Consider the following 21,717-nt stretch of genomic DNA (forward strand, 5'->3'; position numbering starts at 1 on the left):
TACCAGTTACCGTTTCACTGAGTATAAATAGTTTTGATAGAATACATTTTGTAGATGAGCTAAAAAAGAGGAAGGCAATTTCAGAGGATGAATCCTAAATTTCCTTATTTAGCTCATCTATATAAAATCAAAACATCAGTGGATGGAAGTACATTCTGTATTTTACCGTCTGTGTTTATTCAAGGGATGTATGAATTTTAATGAACAGTCATTCATAATTGCAAATGAAAAGAGATAGTGAAATGAAACAAGTATAGCATAGAAGTACGTTTTATTTGCTAGGAAAACTTAATCGCCAAATTATTATTTTTTGAACTTTCCTTAATCCATAACTTCACTGCTTCCTTTTCATATTGAAAAGAATTTTTTAATATCCCTCTTTAATTAAAAAAAATAAAATAAAAATCAGGGCACCAAAAACCGGTGAGTATGAAAGGTGTTGAATAGGTTCAAATTTCAACTTCACAAGAGTCTTGGCAGTTGCATACATTGTATGTGATCAAAAATTATCAGCTTATAGGATTCTTGACCACAACACACAGATCGCATAAGGAGTTTTAACATCTCTGTCTGTTGCATAGAATTACAGTCAACCAAGCTTCCAGGTTGTCAGTCACATTCACATGTTTGAAATTACAGAACACTGACGTAGAATTTTTTTTTTGCAGAGGATTGTTTTTGAATTTTTTTATTGCAGCAAACCGTTGTGCAGGTATTCCTACTTTGCTGTTTTTCTTCTTGTCATAATGATGTACCCAAGTTTCATCTCCCATCATAATATTGAAAAAAAATCATCTCCCTTGTCACACTTATGTTTTAGAATATGTTCCTTTGTTTTTTTCTTGAATATGCAAAACAAATTCACTATCAACAGGTTTTATAGTCACCAAGTTGTACATTGTCTCCTACTCATTCTTTTGATATGTTTGTCTGGATGTCAAGCATTGTTGTGCGATGCAACAGTCATTTTGAATTGATTCATCCACCTTGTGTTGGTACTTCTAAGTCAGTCACAGAAACCAGTTGAATGCTGCGAGGTTCATCCTCAATAATCGCTTTATCAGCTTCTGAATTTTATTGCCTATCTACTCGTATTACAGGATAATTCAAAATGTTACTCATTTTCATAACTGTGTATTACAAATTAAGAACTAATGATAGATGTGAAGTAGATTATATCTGATAATACTCATAATAAAGTTTATAAATATAATTCGTAAATGTCCAATGTGGTTCCTTTCAGCTGCACAGCACACATCTGTGCGGTAGTGGAACTTGTCCCACACGTGATTTTGTGTCATCTTATTTTTTGTTAGTGACTTCACTGTAGCTCTGTTATGATTCCACAGGATGACCAGATTTGTTGGTAGAGTTGGTTTGTAAACTGCATCTTTCACAAACACTACAAGAAAAAGTCACGTGGTGTGAGATCATGGAGGCCTGAACTGAAGAGCCAGGCCTTTATTCCCAATGCATCCTATCCATCATTGAGGTAGAGATTCATTCAGATAGTTCATTCATCTGCAGGCCAATGGAGTGAAGCTCCATCCTTTTGAAAAAATGAAGTTTTCCAGCATTCTTCATTTCGTCTCACATTCTCTGCCACATGCAGTCAGCTCATGCTCTTGGCTTTACAGAGACACCCCGTTTTTGTTCAAACTGCTGAAATTAATAATTATGCTCTTCCTTGTCGGATGGTCAATATTAAATCGGAAAAGAAACTCATGGTGCACTGCAGTCGCTAACTGAAATTTGCCATAGTAAAGATCAGATAATATTGTACTGTAGCCATCTTACATCTAACATGTAATGGTGGTGCAAGCATTCTAGCAATCTTTAATACAACTACATGCACTCTTTCTTTTTCCTGTTTAGCCTCTGGTAATTTCCGTTCAGGTATTACTTCAGAGGATGATATGTATGAGTGTAGTCTTGTACAGTCTCAGTTCGACCATTAGTGAGATGCGTGGTTAATTGAAACCCAACCACCAAAGAACACTGGTATCCACGATCTAGTATTCAAATCCGTATAAAAGTAACTGCTTTTACTAGGACTTGAATGCTGGAACTCTCGACTTCCAAATCGGCTGATTTGGGAAGACACATTCACCACTAGACCAACCCAGTTAGTTAACTACTTGCACTCTAGCAATGTTATTTAAAACTTTCAGACCTACTCTCTCAGCTACTACATAGATCAGTCAGATATAATTTGTAGTTAAGGAAATATAGAGTTACTAAATTGAATCCATCATTTGGAATTGCCCTGTACTTTGATCAACAGATAACACCATAATGGCTTTTAGATAATGATGATTGTTTTTAGCATTCATTCTTTCCACTGTAAAATTTCACATTACACATTTTTTTAGATGTGTTGACATAGCAGGCACACTCAACAATGGTGACAAAAAGGTTTTTAAATGTTAGTAGTAGGGGAATGAAACTGTAAGTTGTCAATGCACTAGTCGCTTTGTGCAACATTTTGTTCTTCCGTTATGTACTAGTGTGCATTACATTTCAGTCACCCTTCTAAACTATTTCATCTTATTTTAGTAGAGCAGATAAAAAAAAAAATTATGATTGTCTTAAGTAAATGTGATTTAATTTTATTTGTGTAGATTATTCAAATTTTTTTATATTTTTACTTAACTGGGGCAACATTTTTTTTGAGAAGAAAATTTTTGAAGTGTGTTGAATCTGGCCTTACTTGAATTGCTTCTTGAAATTTAACTACCATTTCATTAAATAATAAAACTGGAATTATAAAGTGATAGAAAAATTTGTCTAATCCTATAATTTTTCAGAAATATGCCGTCAATGAAATCTGGCAGAATTTATAAACTGAACATCCCATCTTTACGCTTGATAGGTGTCAGTAAATAAAATATCGCATGTTATCGTTTTGGCTCACTGGGCTCGTCTAGTGGTTAACTCATCATCGCAGTTCACGTATTTAACAGCAGATTTTCAAAGTCAAAGGTTCTGAAGTTCAAATCCTAGTAAAAGTTAGTTGCTTTACATGGATTTGAATACTAGACAGTGGATACTGGTGTACTTTGGTGGTTGCTTAAACACCGTGTACCGTATTCTTGAATGTGATAAAATGTAAAATTAGATTATTATCCTGCTTCCAGCTATTCTATTTGATTCATTTTTTTGGTTCTTTTATTTTACAAAAAACTTTAATCACGGCCTCGAAAAGGCTCAGAAAAAAATTTTCCGGAGCAGCATCCCCACTAATTTTGGCTACGAGCCGCCACTGATGTCCTCCTATTGTTTACTTCAATAGTCCAAACAAAAAAGGGGGTTTTCAACAAATTTCCCTGATCTCAGTCAGAAAGCTCAATAACACGAGCAGTGTTAAAGCGAGTAAACCCAAGATGTTTTTTAAGTGTTGTACAGGAAATAATTAGCTCTGAAGAACTTTACTTGGTCGACTTAAGTGTTGATCGTAAATGGGATTCCTTAACATTATCAGAACTATTCAGTCGAATGGATGGACATCGAGATTGTTTTAAATCGAAAACTGACCCAGTGATAAAAGATTTTCCCACATTTTTGGTGATACTGCTGATGGAGCTTTCTTATCAAAATGCAGAATAATATGTTTCTTATTTTCATTTGTATACTAATTTAAAAAAAGTTATATATATATATAAAATTACGATTAGAGGAAGATGTATGTACCTTTGTATGTTAGCCTGCATTTTAATTAATATTTTCGGACTGGCCCAAAATTTTTATATACGAGACAATGGCATTAAATTTTGGACAATAAAAAAAGAGCAAAAGGATTCTTTAGTGGTCAAAGAAAATTAAATTTTAGTTTGATAAAAGTATTTATTAAGTTATTTAAAATTCCAAATTTTTAAAACAACTGAATGTACAGGTAGAAAATCATTTCTAAACATTTTTCCCTTATATTTTGGGGTTGATAATTAACTTTTGACCCCATCGGTTAAGGCATTATATTTTTTCAATTATCATTTTTTTTTAGCTTTTGTAAATAACATCGTACCAAATCGGGTCAACTAACTGAAGTAAATAATTACTCCCATTAAGAAACTTTTACGCCTTAAAAAAAAAAAGGTTAAGTGGCATGATATTTTCACACGCTACAAAATTACCATTTTATCTAATCCTCTGAAGCCTCAAACGGGGATTCCGTTTGAGGCTAAAAAAAGGCCTCAAACGGAATCCCCGTTTGAGGGTAAAAAAGCAGCCTAATAGGTTCTAAATATTTTTACCAAAAATTTTGTTTATTTTTAGAAATTGTAGTTTAAATATAATATAATTTTGATGATGAAAACGTTTTTTTATTTCGTGCGGAGTCTCCGGTCAAACGGGTCATATTATCATACGTACAAATTTCAACTGGCCTACTGACCATAGTCGTTGATACCTGTTCTTTCATAAAAAAAAAAAAAAACTTTTTGTTGTGTCGATCGGGATCCAATAACTTTCTCGATTACACTTTTGATACTGCATAATTTTTAAGGTAATATCGCGTTTGATTAAGGATCCAAATATTTTTTTAGAATATTTTGATCTTTTCCTTAGTTGTATTCTAAATATTATATCATTAACATTTAAAAACTTTAAGATATATTTGAAATAAAAATCTGCCAAAATAAAATCGGAAAAGTTATGCAATCGTTTGGTTTTATAATTTTTTGAATAGAAGCAAAATAATATAGAATCTACTTGTATCATTTGTAATAATTTTTTCGCCTGATATTAAAAGATATAATAAAATTTCATTCAAATATTTCTATAATATAATATGATTAACAAATTCGACTTTATTTTCCGGTTAATCAGGATGAATGAAGTAATACAAACATAGATTTTATTTAATCGTCTAATCTGCATACAACCCGTAGAATTGAAAGAAATTAATATTACAGCATAATATGATGCAGGTTCATTAAATGTTTATTAAAATTGAACAACTTTCACTTTTATCGGTATTAGTATTACGTAAAAAAAAATCTCGCAGAATTACTAATTGCAGTATTTAGTGGTAGGGAAGGTTAGCGAATTTCATTTCGTTATACAGATGTAAACTAGAGATCAGTGTAGCGAGAAAACAGTTGTATTGACATCATGATGTACAATAATCAAAGAATTGAAAACGTCCATATAAATAAATTAAGAAACTTAAGTTTCCAAGTATGTTATAAATTTAATTAACTAAATTCTTTGGTTTTGATTTTACATAAAATGTTTCCTCTTTCTATTTCATGCACATAGCTATTAAAATAACCTGTATAATACGTGATAATTACCCGAAATTACAAAAGATAGCAGCACTAGTGAGTAACTAATATGAATTGACATGTACAATCCAAACGAAGCCGATTATAATACGAATTGACCTTTGCAAGGCTGATTCCGGTCAGTTGGAAAATTAAAAAAGATTTATCATACGCACTGGACATATCATCCCTTCTATTAATGCGTACGTCTGTACAATCGAAGTGAAGCCTTTCAACTACAGCTCGGGGGCCTTCGGCCTTTCGCTCCCACAAACACCATATCAAGTTGAATACACCGGTTCTTATCTGATCACCAAAGTTTTTTGAACGCTTGGGAACACCACATGTTTTTTTTTTTTAATAAATTTAATTAATTCTGTTTTATCTATTTTCATATCATCATTAAAACTGAAATTATTATTGCATTTAAAAAAAATAAACAGTGGCAGCTCGTAGCTAAAATTAGTGGGGGGTGCTACTTAAGAGAATTTTTTTCTGGGCCTTTTCAAGGCCATGGTTAAAGTTTTCTGTAAAAAGAACCGAAAAATGTATCAAATAGAATAGCTGGAAGCAGGATAATAATCTAATTCTATATTTTATCACATTCAAGAATATGGTACACGGTTTTTAAGCACATTATGTTTAAAAGCCGTATTCGGCAACGAATGAATAATAAAATTTTAATACAGATAATATTTTTTAATATTATTAAATAGTAACTTAATAAAATGTCCGCTTAAAAACATTATAATCCAATGGTGCTTAATTTAAATTTCTATGTACTTAGAAACAAATACATAATTATTTTTTACTAATTATCTTCTCTTTCGTCCTTCCAGCGTGTTTTTGGATAGATTTGACAGTCAAAAAACCCTTGCTTTCCGCCATCTTCTGATCGCTACTGAAAAAACAACTAAGCCGTTTTCATATTCCTTCCACCTACTAAACTAGAAAAGGGAACGAACAAGGAACCTTCCATACACACGCGAAGTAAAAAAAAAACTAACTTCTACCAGCAGCCCAGGGTCGGCACTGCGGGAGTGACAGTGCTCTTTCTATCTCCCCGCAGCCTGGCGTGCAATTTCCTATGCGCACAACAGAAAACACCATGCCGCTGGAACTGTGAAGCGTACAGTTCCATACAAATGTTTGTATCTTTTTCATAAACTGGGGGATGGTAACATTAAGCTTAAGGATTATATATTCTACAAGTATAAAGAAAGAATTAAAGAAAAAAGGACTCGTATTAAATCTTATCGGTAATATCAAGTAAAAATAGGAGGTGCTGCAGGTCCACAGTGCCTATACGCGAGCCGCCACTGCTCAGGTCGACCATTCCCGAGATGTGTGGTCATACTGCGTGACTCTTCAACGTCTACGAAGGGTAATTCAGAATAAGCGGAGAGGAATGTTGTCATCAGGCATCGTCTTTCTCCATGACAATGCTCTGCCGCACACTGCAGCTGTAACAAAGAAGCTCTTGCAGCGTTTTCATTGGGAAGTGTTTGATCATCCACTATACAGCCCGGAATTGGCTCCATCCGATTTTCGCCTCTTTGCTCGCATGAAACGCTGGCTAGGAGGACAACATTTTGGCACAGACATCGAGCTTCAGGTTTCTCTAATCTTTCTTTCGAGGATTCAGGTTTTTCTATATTTTCTCTTAAATCTTTCAGGTAAATACTGGAGCAATCTTTTTTTCTTTTAATCGTGGAATAGAACACCTATTCATTCCTAAACTGATATGTATTTAATGTATAATTATGTATAGATCTGATTATAATATAAATCAATTAAGGAATTCTTACTTAGGTTATATAAAGTAGATTTTATTTCAAATTCTTGATAATATTAAAAAAAATTGTAGATGCTTATTATCTTTCTAACAAATTTAATTAATAAATCTTTCAGTAGATGTATTTACCAGCTGCCTTAAAACTTCTATTATTATTTCTCTTCTTAAGAAAGTTTTGAGACTTAATTTATTTCTAATAACGTGTAATATAATTTTATATTCGGGGTTGTAATACCGTCAAAAAACTGGTACTTTTAGAAAATTTATTAGACGTTTCTAACATTAAAAAAAATATTTAAATGTATTTTTTATCTCTTCTATATATTTACGGATGTAAGCAAGCGAAGTCCTTCGTACATTAATACTCGTTGAACAGGATCAGAATGTAACATTTTACGCATAAAGAATTTTCGTGCAACAGGTTGTTTTTTTATACAATAATTTTATTCTGTTATGTTGGCAATTCTGTTAGAAGTCGGGCCGTAGAAGGCCAAGTATTACTAGTAGTACAAGACAGTTAACAGTAAGCGGTTCGTATGGTAGTTTGTACGTATTATGGTGATCAGTGATGCTGTGAGTGGTTTTTGTTAATTTATTTTTAAAAAATAGTAAGTTTTTAAAAAGACATGTCTCGTAGCAGTCAAGTAGGATTAGTCGCTCGTAGTCCTGAAGGACATGCAGCACACGGTATGCAAATAAAAGGACATGAAGCTTTATGGGTTGATATTCAAGCCCATACATTTAAAAATTGGGTGAATGAGCACTTAAGAGGTGTTGGTATGGAAGTTATAGATTTAAGTAGAGATTTAACTGACGGTACTAAACTTTGTGCGCTTATTGAAGTATTACAAAATAGACAGATAAAACCACCTTGGATTCGTAGACCTGCTAATCAACATCAGTGCTTGGAAAATGCAGCCTCTGCACTTAAAGCTATTGCAGAAGACGGTGTAAAGTTAGTTAATATCGGTAAGTTGGAATCTTATTGTAGAATATTTTATTTTTGTGCTTATATTTATATCGATGACAATTAAATGTTCTCTCTGTCTACAAGAATATTACACACGAATTTGTTTAGATGGTTGTGATAAAATAGTTGAAATATCAGGATAAGAATTCTGATAAATACTACAACAAGCGTAGTGACAGATATCATTCAGTAGCTACACATTTTATTGCTTTAATCCCTACAAATCAACTACTTCTCTTGAAGTGGGAAAGAAAATATTTTCAATACAAACCTGTTTTAATTTTATGTTCCCGCAAGTCAAAAAAATAACAATTGAATATATTTTAAGGTTATTTTTATCTTAAAGAGAATCAAATAATATATTTTATTTTGTTTATCTTTAAACCTAACAGATTAATTTTAGATGACTAAAAAAAACAAATTACTACTTATTAAATATTGCAATTTTTTTACCAGTTGTCTCGATCTTTCATCAGGAAGTCCCGGGTTCGAATCCTGGTCAGGCATGCCATTTTTCACGTGCTACGAAATTCATTTATCATTTAGTAACTGCAAGAGGGCGATAAGCCTTTTGTTACTGTGTAAATAAATTAAATTCTCTGAAATTTTAATTGAGATTTTCTATTGTGTATGAATTTATAATATTTTTATTTTACTTGTGATTGTGAAACAAATATTTTCTAAATTAAAGTCGTGAATTTTTGGTGGAATTCTAAGTTTTCATTTTTTGGGATGATAAAATATTTTATTTTATTGCTTAGTGCATTCAATAAAAAAAATTAACAACTAAGATGAATTCTTGTTAGATTTGATTTTCTCATTTGCCTTTTTCTTTAACTCGTTAAAAAATTTTTTAAACATTCATTATGTGTTTTTCCTTGGAATAATTTCTAGAATTTTATGTATAATTTCAAGGTTTTATAATAAAAAGAAAATATAAATTTTAAAATGACAAATTGAATTAGATTTTATACATTTTTTGTTTTTTTTTTCAGTCCTTGCAGTCATGATTATAAATATTATTGCGTTTTTATATTGATATCATTTGATATTATTGGTTTTAATTTTTAATAAATTAGACAAATATTTTTAGAATTATATAAACAAAGAATCAAAGAAGATAGCTTAAAGATTTAAAATCTTTTGAAGGTGATTTTAAAAAAACAATTGAAAAAAAAGTATATGAAATACTTTTATTAAATAAAATTGTTGTTTACATTGGTCAAACAGGATGTAATTTCAACAGTGAATGCTTGAAGTCCTCTATAATCATATAAGAGTTAAAATTTGTTGATAATGTTGTAGATTGTTATTCAAAATCCAGAAAAAATTAACAAAATCCTAATATTTTATTTTTAAAAAAACTATTTGTAATATATTCAAACATTATGAATACTCAAAAATGAGACAGTTCATTTCCAACACGCTTTTTTTCATTTTTTTTGTGATGACGGGCATCGACTGCTTCGATCATTTTTCCGTATGAGAATGGAAATTTGTATCGTATGAAACTGCCATGCCTGACTGGAATTTGAACCCAGAACCTCTGGATGAAAGACTGTGACGCTACCACTCCGCCACGGAGATCGACACACTTTTTGAGGGTATTAAATGTACATATAATTATACATTCATCCTGATGAGACATCCTCAGGAAAGGGTATCCGCAGTACCCTATCATACGCAGCATTCATTAGGGATCGTTCCTTGGATCGACCCTGCGGAACACCTCGATCGAAACTTCTCTTTAAAGTGTTAATAATCTCAGTAGCGTATATAAGCCTCTTTAAGATTTGACAATATCATTCTCATTAAATAAGTAGGGACCTACATCAACGCTGAGGCGATGGCGGTGTGAGAAACGCAGTTAAACGAGTTCCTCACATCTAACGCCACCATCGCGCACATCTTCCATTCAGCAACGATATTACGGGCCGCATCCGTCACCTCGGCCACCGCGTCCAATACAGACTTTCCAGCTCGAAAACCAAATTTCCTCATCGAAAAACCACCAGATTACTCAATTATTCGTACTAATCGCTGCTGTATCATTCGCTCCATGACCTTTCCCATCGCATCAATCATCACTAGGGGGCGAAAGGAAGACGGGAAAATTCGGATCGCGGCCAGGCTTCAGTACTAGGACAAGACATTGTCTCTTTCAAAGTTCAGGGAAGAGCCCCTCTTTCAAAAAGGCATATAGGAAAACATCTATATGTGCCACAACTGCCAGCTTGACCACTAAATTTGACAAGGCATTCGGGGCCTGGGGCCTTATCTCGCGGTAGGCGTTCTACTTCTTGAATAAGTTCCTCTTTAGTAAACGGCAGAGGACTTTCTACTTCATTTACATTCAAGAATACCCTTTCTCCACGGGAGAATAAACCATTAATTATAACCTGTAGCTCCTCGACTCCTGAGGTAGCAAGACCTCTCGGTTTAAGGATACTTTTAACTAGGATTTATAAGCTCTACGCCTCGGGTCATTCTCTATCTCCTAGATTAATTTCCGCCAAGCCCTTTTAGAATTCTTTATAAGTTTCCGGAGCTCTCTCCGACAGTCCTTCTGTAGTACTCTCTGTCAGAGTTGTAGTACATTTTCTGAGCCTCCCGTATGGCCCCGTCTAATTCTCGTGCAGTTTTATATGTATTTATTAAGTAAGATATATGCTATTGTAAAAAATGGCTTGAAGATGCTATTGGACAAGAGAGAATGAATTTTGCCATATTGAAGTCATAAATTTTTATAATTTATTTATTAAGAACAGTTCTTCATTATTGATTTGTGTCAATGTATATTAATTAAATTTTAATCGATAACTGTCTATTTACAGAAAGAGGGTGTTGTTTGTAGTTTTACACGGTTTTTCTTACGGGTAAAATGTGTATAAGGCATCTGAATTACAAGAGGCACTTATAATAAGAGATTAGAGATGTTTTATGTAAGGATATTGATGTTCACTACACATACAGTTCATCTGGTTAATATAATAATGATTTTTGTAGATCTAAACAGCTGATTTTAAAGTCGAGAGTTCTAAGGTTCAAATCCTAGTAAAGGGAATTAGTTTTATACGGATTTGAATACTAGATCGTGGATACTGGTTTCTTTGATGGTTGAGTTTCAATTAACCATACGTCTCAGGAATGGTCATCCTGAAATTGTACAAGACTACACTTTATACATACATACATATCATCTTCTGAAGTAATACCTTACAATGGTTCCGGAGGATAAACGGAAAAAAAGAAAAAATCTAAACCATCTACATTTTGATAGTAGACTTAGCATGTAAATTTATATTAAATCGTTTGGCCCAGTGAAGTTAGCGATAGAAGACCAGCTTTCTTTATAGCATATGATATTTATTATTATTATTATTAGTCTGAGAAGAATTATACAGGGCGTTTCATAATGTTCTTCGGAGTTACAAAAATTCAGTGCAAGAAAAGTATTTCACTTACCTAAATGGGTACTTACGTATTAACGCCACCGCATCTACAGCTTTATTTAAAAACAAAGTAGTCAATGGGATTTCGGTGGAAAATGAACAGTCTCTTTATTAATTTTAATAAATGGTATTTATATTTATTTATTTTATAAATATAATTTAACCAAACATAACCTACGCTCGCTTCGCTTGCTAATCTTGACTAATTAACACCGTAATTTTTTGAGTATTTATTTAATAAATTCAGTATTTATTGCAATTATTTATTATTTAAATAAATCAAAACACTCCTGTTAATTAGTCAAGGTTAGCGATCGTAGGTTAAGTTTGGTTAATAAAATAAATAAATATAAATAACTATTTATTAAAATTAATAAAGAGACTGTTTTGAATCTATGTTAAACTCTATATCGGCCCATTTTCTACCGAAATCCGATTGACTACTTTGTTTTTAAAAAAGCTGTAGCTGCGGTGGCGTTAATACGTAAAAGTACCTCTAAATGAAAGTTGTACGAGGTGATACAGGGACTCAAACAGCTTTTATTAAAATCTATAAATGTTCAATATGTGCTCCTCTGGTGACACGGCACACATCAACACGAAAGTCTAGCTCTTACCAAACTCGTTCTAACATGTCATTTTCGATAGAGTTGATCGCATTGATTACACGATCGTTTAGCTCAGCGATATCGTGCGGCATCGGTGGGATAAACACCTTATCTTTCACGTAACCCCAGAGAAAGAAATCACATGGCGTGAGATATGGGTTATCTTGGTGGCCACAGCATAATGTGTTGGTCTTCTTCAGACGCACGTCCTATCCAGCGCCGAGGTAATGTTATGTTAAGGTACTGTCGAACCTCGTTATGAAAACGGGCAGGACAACCATCTTGCTGGAAAATGAAGTCGTTGAGTAGCCGAGGCGTAAGCCATAATTGTAACATATCCAGGTATATCATGCCGGTTTTATGCCAGTTTCCATAAAAAAGAACGGCCCATACACTGCCTCACGAGAGATCGCACAAAAAACGTTTACTTTCGGAGAATCCCGAATGCGTTCCACATAAAAGTGTGGGTTTTCAGTTCCCCAAACTCGCACGTTATGACGGTTTACTTTGCCGCTAATATGGAAAGTAGCTTCATCGCTGAAAATTATCTCGTTTAGAAAACCTTCATCTAACAACATCTTTTCCTGTAACTGTAAACAAAAATCGAGCCTACGTGTTTTATCTCCATCAGAAAGACGCAGGATTAATTGAAGACGGTACGGTTTGCATAATAAACGGAGAACTCTCCACACTGTTGTTTTCGGTATTCCTATTTCTTTGCCTGCAACCGCAGTCGATCTTGACGGGCTGCGAGTGAAACTTGCACGCACACGTTCGAGATTGATTTCTGAGGTTGATGGACGACCAGTTGATTTTCGATTGCACAAACAACCGGTTTCACTGAATCGTTTATACCACGCACGAATTGAATTGTCACTTGGTGGATCCTTATGAAATTGAACCAAAACGCACGTTGCACAGAAATTACTGACTTTGACAAATGAAATTCTAACATATAAAACGACTTCTCGGTTTCCGTGGCAGCCATTTTCTCTACTGTCGACGCCTAGCGAGCAAATGGTTTACTAATTGCCTAGTATATGTGGAAAAAACTGTTTGAAGTACTCTTTCGTACAGTACTTGTTTTATTCTTATGAGTGAAATAGTTTTTTGTTAATGAATTTTCAAAACTCTGAAGAACATTATGAAACGCTCTGTATTAATTTTAGGAGTTGATTTGTATCACATATCAGGACGCCTACATTATTGTTTAACAGTTAAAGATATTAATCCCTTGCAAATGATAATTGTTTATTTTTTTAAATATTCACTTTTACTTGAAAATAACCTTGAAAATTCTTATATTAGTATTATGGAAATTGTAGAGGTACTGACATTTAGGCGATGAGTAATCGTAACATTTATAGCCTTGTTAACTTACAACAACTTTTAAATGCATAAATAGTGTTGTCTGTGGTAATGGCATGTTGTTACCAGGATGATTGTATTATTTAATGCGGTACATGTTGCCACCGAATGTAATTTTATTTATTTATATTATTTTGAACTTATGACATCCATTAGTTTTTATAAGTAACATTGTTAATGCATTATCTCGTATAGTATTTTATAATTGATGATGAATTAATGGATTTGAAACGCTTATTATTACTATTGTTCAGTTTATATTAAAAATACGTTACATTTTGGTGTAATCATTGGTGATCTTTGTTAAATTATTAATTATATATTATATTTATTAATAATGCAGTCTTTTCGATTACATTTTATGATGTTTCTTAAGATTTTTTGAAATTATTTCTTTTACAATTATAATATATATATATATATATATTTTAGTTTGGGGGGGGGGGAGACTAGAGACTATCCGTTAGGCGTGTAGCTGTTAACATACCGGGTTGGTCTAGTGGTGAGCGCGTCTTCCGAAATCAGCTGATTTCGAAGTCGAGAGATCCAACGTTCAAGTCCTAGTAAAGCCAGTTATTTTTACACGGATTTGAATACTAGATCGTGGATACCGGTGTTCTCTTTGGTGGTCGGATTTCAATTAACCACACACCTCAGGAATGATCGAAATGAGACTGTACAAGACTACACTTCATTTACACTCATACATATCATCCTCTGATATATTATCTGAAAGCTAATTACCGGAGGCTAAACAGGAAAAAGAAAAGAAAAAGCATTCAACTGTTATGTTTATTTTGGTGGACAGTTTGAATTTGGTTCACAAAGAGTCCCCTCCTAGTACTAGTAGTTACCAAAGATATACCAGTTCTTTTAAGTCCTGGCATCCTCAGAATCGTGAATGTATCTTATCAGGATCGGATCTTCATCCGAACGATTTATAATAAAAAAGAAGAATCACAGTGGTTGATGATAAATCTTCTTCCATTAGGGTATTTAATGATTAAAAAATATCCCATTCTTTGTTGTGTTTATAACGTAATCACTTAGAGTATAAGAGATACTAATTAGAATTGCTTTTTTTTGAGAGTAATGATATTTAAAATGAGTCCAGCTCTGTGGAACCCACCGGGTTGGTCTAGTGGTGAACGCGTCTTCCGAAATCAGCTGATTAGGAAGTCGAGAGTTACAGCGTTCAAGTCCTTCTTTACTAGGACTTGATTTGGGTTAGTTTTTTTTGTGATATCCCCCCTTAACAAAACTGGAAAAAAATGTAATATAATCATTGTCCCTATATACAAAAATATTTGAGCCAAATTTGAGTAAAATCAGTTCCATCAATCCAGATAAATTTAAGGCCAACCCACCGGGTTGGTGTAACGGTGAACGCGCCTTCGCAAATCAGCTGATTTCGAAGTCGAGAGTTCCTAGTAAAGGCAGTTACTTTTATACAGATTTGTATACTAGATCGTGGATACCGATGTTTTTTTGTGGTTGGGGTTCAATTAACCACACAACTCAGGAATGGTTCAACTGAGGCTTGAAAAGACTACATTTACACTCATACATATCATCCTCTGAAGTAATACCTGAACGGTAATTCCCGGACGCTAAAAAGGAATAAAAGAAGTCCAGTTGTGTGATAAACTGAATAAAGTTGTTACTTATATCAACTGTCTTTTATTATCTTTCATGTTGGTTTTGCTTGATGTTCGGTGATAATATTGCTTCAGTATAGAAATTAACTTCTCTAGAGCTTACTTCTTATTTTCTGTTATATTTGATATCTGATTGATTCTTTTTCTTTTCTTAAGAATGGCTATATTGTGGTTTTACTTCCTTGTACTTCGTACAAGGAAAACCTTCCTTGTATTGTGATCGGGAAAAATTTCGGTTTTCAGATTTCAACAGAAATATCATTTTGACCATCCCTGAATCCATTTTGACTAGTTTCGGCGTGACGTCTGTACGTATGTATCTTGCATAACTCAAAAACGATTAGCTGTAGGATGTTGAAAGTTTGGATTTGGGACTGTTGGAGTTGTGTTCCACCCCTTTTGATTGCAATGAATTGGACCAAAAGTGTCCAAAAAAGCCCAAAATCAAACTTTTTTGATTTTGAACTTTTTCTTAACTCCAGTAATAAGTCCTCACTGAGAACTTTTCAACGATGTATCGCAAGTGGTAGTTATTTTCAATGGTTCCAGAGTTATAGGAAAATAAGATTTTAATTAATGAAATATTTGGATCTTACAAGGGAAAGGCACATCGGTTCGAATGCGATTTCATCTTTTTTTAATTTAAATGTATTGATTTATTAATAATTATTAACCTTTGATTATAAAGAAAAAAATTTCAATAAATAGTATTTCAATAATAACAGTAAAAAAAAAAAAATAGAAGTTGTTAATGAAATAAAATTTTATGTACTTTAAATTAAAAAAAAAAAAAATTGTATATATAATTTAATAGACGTACAAGGAAGTCATGCGCTGTCCACATCAGATTTTTTCTTAGTTGACTCCCTATCCCGAAACCTGCGTTAAAAAGCTTCGCTTCAAAGGTATTTTTTTAATTTTTAAAACCTTTTTGGTTTATTTAAATGTGCGATGATAATTTTACAATAAAACTTAATCATAAATTCCCCTTCCTGATAAAAGAAACTTAGGTAATTTTTTTTTATGTATATTTATTTTTCCAATATATAACAATAAATAACCCATGCCAGAAAAATATTACAACTTTATTATCAACTTTTTTTTTAATTCGCCAATAAATTAAGGGTTAGTAAATGCTTTATGTATTTTAAAATGACTTCCTCAAGTCGATATTTTTTAAAAATTCAAAAAAACAATTTTATTGTAGATTTATTAAAACTTTTTAAAAACTATTTAACCTTTTGTGGCGAACTTTTGTGCAAGATTTATTTTTATAAAAAAATTTAACTCGTAATATTTAAATGGTTTAGAAGAGGGAACCTGTTTTAAATGTGTTTATAATGCCGTGATATATCTCTAATATTCTGGTTACGTAATTAAAACTTGTTCTCGATGTACACACTTTTTAATTCATTTTTAAAACAAATGTCACTAAATTTTCTTATTTTTTATTTCTTTGTACGAAGTAAAGAAAGTAATGTGATCGTGAAAAACTTCGGTTTCCAGATTTCAACGGAAATATCCCATTTCCCTGAATCTATTTTGACTAGTTTTGATGTGACGCCTGTACGTATGTACCTTGCATAACTCAAAAACGATTAGCCGTAGGATGTTGAAATTTTAGATTTAGGACTATTGTAACCTTTTTTTTTTGTCTGCAGTCATTTGACTGGTTTGATGCAGCTCTCCAAGATTCCCTATCTAGTGCTAGTCGTTTCATTTCAGTATACCCTCTACATCCTACATCCCTAACAATTTGTTTTACATATTCCAAACGTGGCCTGCCTACACAATTTTTCCCTTCTACCTGTCCTTCCAATATTAAAGCGACTATTCCAGAGATGCCTTAATATATGGCCTATAAGTATGTCTCTTCTTTTACTATATTTTTCCAAATGCTTCTTTCTTCATCTATTTGCCGCAATACCTCTTCATTTGTCACTTTATCCACCCGTCTGATTTTTAACATTCTCCTATAGCACCGCATTTCAAAAGCTTCTAATCTTTTCTTCTCAGATACTCCGATCGTCCAAGTTTCACTTCCATATAAAGCGACACTCCAAACATACACTTTCAAAAATCTTTTCCTGACATTTAAATTAATTTTTGATGTAAACAAATTATATTTCTTACTGAAGGCTCGTTTAGCTTGTGCTATTCGGCATTTTATATCGCTCCTGCTTCGTCCATCTTTAGTAATTCTACCTCCCAAATAACAAAATTCTTCTACCTCCATAATCTTTTCTCCTCCTATTTTCACATTCAATGGTCCATCTTTGTTATTTCTACTACATTTCATTACTTTTGTTTTGTTCTTGTTTATTTTCATGCGATAGTTCTTGCGTAGGACTTCATCTATGCCGTTCATTGTTTCTTCTAAATCCTTTTTACTCTCGGCTAGAATTATTATATCATCAGCACGATTTGCTGATGATATCTTTATCTTTTCACCTTGTACTGTTACTCCGAATCTAAATTGTTCTTTAACGTCATTAACTGCTAGTTCCATGTAAAGATTAAAAAGTAACGGAGATAGGGAACATCCTTGTCGGACTCCCTTTCTTATTACGGCTTCTTTCTTATGTTCTTCAACTGTTACTGTTGCTGTTTGGTTCCTGTACATGTTAGCAATTGTTCTTCTATCTCTGTATTTGAACCCTAATTTTTTAAAATGCTGAACATTTTATTCCAGTCTACGTTATCGAATGCCTTTTCTAGGTCTATAAACGCCAAGTACGTTGGTTTGCTATTGTAACTAGAGACCGAATTATATGCAACATAAAACGTTTGAAATATGCATGAAAAATGCTTAAAATATGCAGGAAAAGTATCAAAATATGCAACTTTAAATAATAAAAAAATAGTAATTTTTAGTTTTTTTATTTCAAAATAAGCATACAATTAGTAAGTAGTTGAAAAACATCGATAAATTCGATAATTAACAATTATTTAACATTTTGTTACTTTTGTAAACATAAACAATCAGAGGTACTATTCTGCGGCTGCTAAGTGCGCTCTAAGAGCCATGCAGCTAATAGGTTTGGCCGGCTACAACGTAATATTTCATTTATTAACAAGGTACCCTACCGAAAAATATTGTAAATGTAGCGAAAATATGCATCATCACTAGATTTTAAGGAAAATATGCAATAACCGGTAAGAATGGGCGTAATATGCAAATACATATAATCCGGGCTCTAGTTGTGCACATCCCCTATTGATTGCAAACGACTGAACGAAAAGTGCCCAAAAAAGCCCAAAATCCAAAAAAATTTGATTTTGAACTTTTTCTTAATTGCAGTAATAAGCTCTCATTGAGAGCTTTTAAACGATATATCATAAGTGGTACTTATTTTTATTGGTTTCAGAGTTATAGCCAAATGAAATTTTAATTAATGAAATATTTGGATCTTACAGGGGAAGGCACATCGGTTCGAATCAGACTTCATTTCCTTTTCTTTTAACTTTTTTTTTTTAATTTACGTTTATTGATTTATTAATAATTATGAATAATAAGTTAATAAATAAAAAATAAAAAAAATAAAAAATATCAAAAATGTTTAATGTAATAAAATGTTTAGAAAAAAAAAATGTTTACTGCTATTTAATAGACGTATAAGAAAGTCCATGTGTTTCCACATCACGTCAGATTTTTTTTTTTTTTTAATATGTTAAATTCATAACATCATTTTTACTAGTTTCGACGTGACGTGTGTACGTATGTATCTCGCATAACGGAAAAACGATTAGTCGTAGGATGTTGAAATTTCAGATTTAGGACTATTGTAACATCTATTTGTCTCTTCCCCTTTTGATTGCAATCGACTGAACCAAAAATGCCCAAAATCCAAAAAAAAATTGGATTTAAAATTTTTTCTTAACTGCAGTAATAAAATCTCATTGAGAGCTTTTAAACGATATATCATAAGTGGTACTTATTTTCATTGGTTCCAGAGTTATAGCCCAATAAAATTTTAATTAATGAAATATTTGGATCTTAGGGGAAGATACATCGGTTCGAATCTGACTTCATCTCCTTTTTTTAAATTTTTTTTTTATTTAATTTAAATATATTGATTTATTAATAGTTTTTAACCTCTCATTATAAAATAATTTTTATGATGAATAGTAAATTCAGTAACAACAAAAAAAAAATATGAAAAAATATTAGAAGTTTTTAATGAAATAAAATTTTATGTAATTTTTATTTAAAAAAAAATGTTTAATGTAATCTAATAGACGTACAAGAAAGTCATGTGTTGTCCATATCAAATTTTTTTTTTATAGTTATATAATAATCATAACATCTTATCAAAACTGAAAAATGAAATTCAAGTAAATTATATACTAATTATTTGTTTTTTATTACTCTTCCTTATCTAATACATTTATTAGTCTGAAATATGTGAAATTATATTATCAAGAAACTATATATTTTTCCATTATTAAAAAAAAAAGTAGTGGTGTAGTAAGAATTTAAAATAAAACATTTTTTCGTTTTGCTTCAGTAACTATCCCTTGTGGGAACGGATATCATATAATTTTCTCCCTTTTATTTCGTTTCCGTTAAATTCTCGAAATCCTTACACATTTATAACGTCATACCATATGTACAGACAAATTTATATATATATTTTTTTGTGTTCAGTCATTTGACTGGTTTGATGCAGCTCTCCAATATTCCCTATCTAGTGTTAGTCGTTTAATTTCGGTATACCCCCTACATCCTACATCCCTAACAATTTGTTTTACATATTCCAAACGTTGCCTGCCTGTACAATTTCTCCCTTCTACCTGTCCCTCCAATATTAAAGCGACTATTCCAGAGATGCCTTAATATATGGCCTATAAGTCTGTCTCTTCTTTTACTATATTTTTCCAAATGCTTCTTTCTTCATCAATTTTCTGCAACACCTCTTCATTTGTCACTTTATTCACCCGTCTGATTTTTAACATTCTCCTACAGCACCACATTTCAAAAGCTTCTAATCCTTTCTTCTCAGGTACTCCGATCGTCCGAGTTTCACTTCCATATAAAGCTACGCTCCAAACATATACTTTCAAAAATCTTTTCCTGACGTTTAAATTAATTTTTGATGTATACAAATTATATTTCTGACTGAAAGCTCGTTTCGCCTGAGCTATTCGGCATTTTATATCGCTCCTGCTTCGTCCATCATTAGTAATTCTACTTCCCAAATATCAAACTTCTTCTACCTCCATAATCTTTTCTCCTCCTATTTTCAAATTCAGTAGTAGTCCATCTTTGTTATTTCTACTACATTTCATTACTTTTTTTTTGTTCTTGTTTATTTTCATGCGATAGTTCTTGCGTAGGACTTCATCTATGCCGTTCATTGTTTCTTCTAAATCCTTTTTACTCTCGGCTAGAATTACTATATCATCAGCAAATCGTAGCATCTTTATCTTTTCACCTTGTACTGTTACTCCGAATCTAAATTGTTCTTTAACATCATTAACTGCTATTTCCATGTAAAGATTAAAAAGTAACGGGGATAGGTAACATCCTTGTCGGACTCGCTTTCTTATTACGGCTTCTTTTTTATCTTCTTCAATTATTACTGTTGCTGTTTGGTTCCTGTAAATGTTAGCAATTGTTCTTCTATCTCTGTATTTGAACCCTAATTTTTTTAAAATGCTGAACATTTAATTCCAGTCTACGTTATCGAATGCCTTTTCTAGGTCTATAAATGCCAAGTATGTTGGCATATATATAATTATATATGAATTTTAATTGGTCCCATTTAAAATGTAAGTTTAAACTCAGAAATAGGATATGCCACGTTTAAAAACATTAATTTCAATTGAAATTATTATTTTTAATAGATGGTAAGTTTAAAAATTGTGGGGTGCTAGAAACGTTTTGATGGCGGTAGACGAAAAGGTTTGAAAATCCTTTTGGTCTAGATGAACTAGTTGGACACTAAAACGTAAAAATTTGCAAAAAACCTGACACCCCGTTTTTGACTTGATTACTATACTTTCCCATTTAATAAAGCTAATCTGGCTGTAATCGCCGGGAAAGTAAAAAATATGTATATTTTTTAAGATTTAAAGGATTAATTTATTTTTAAAAAATGTCATAATTGGTTGAACAATATGTTTTTAAATTAAAAGCGTGTTGTTTATTACAGTATTATTATATTTTTTCCGGTAGTGATATAATAGTTAGTAAATTAAAACATTTATTAATAATAACGTAAACCTGTTTTTTTAATTTCACCTTAGTCTTATTTGGAGATACTATAAATAAATAAATAAATAATGGAATTAGAAATATAAATAAATTAAAATACATGTAAATGCATATTTTAACTGATCAAAAAAAAAAGTAGTTCGAATTAATTTAATCAATATTTCTTAAATATCTACTCTTTTATGGTTTGTTTAAAAATATTAACGTACGAATCTGTTAACGATTTACGTCATTTTTATATAATACGAAAGTTAAACTTAATTATTTTATACAAAAATTACGTCAAACGGATTCATGTCTATTATGGATATAACTCCCATATAAAACCACTCGATGTTTCTCTGCCTTCTTTCCTGGAATACCTCAATTTTACTTTCCCATCTAGCGC

General features: G+C 32.1%; 1 protein-coding gene across 1 annotated transcript in view; it reads left to right on the plus strand.

Annotated features, from left to right (window-relative positions):
- Positions 1-7,578: 7,578 nt before the first annotated feature.
- jbug (filamin-type immunoglobulin domains fbug) overlaps positions 7,579-21,717 on the plus strand; it is a 302,727-nt gene continuing 288,588 nt past the window's right edge. Inside the window, exon 1 of the mRNA XM_075380319.1 lies at positions 7,579-8,025. Coding sequence (XP_075236434.1) covers positions 7,683-8,025 — 343 coding nt within the window. The 5' untranslated portion in view covers positions 7,579-7,682. The remainder of the gene's footprint in view (positions 8,026-21,717) is intronic.

This window comes from Lycorma delicatula, chromosome 12, assembly GCF_047948215.1.
Source record: "Lycorma delicatula isolate Av1 chromosome 12, ASM4794821v1, whole genome shotgun sequence".
NCBI classification, from domain to species: domain Eukaryota; kingdom Metazoa; phylum Arthropoda; class Insecta; order Hemiptera; family Fulgoridae; genus Lycorma; species Lycorma delicatula.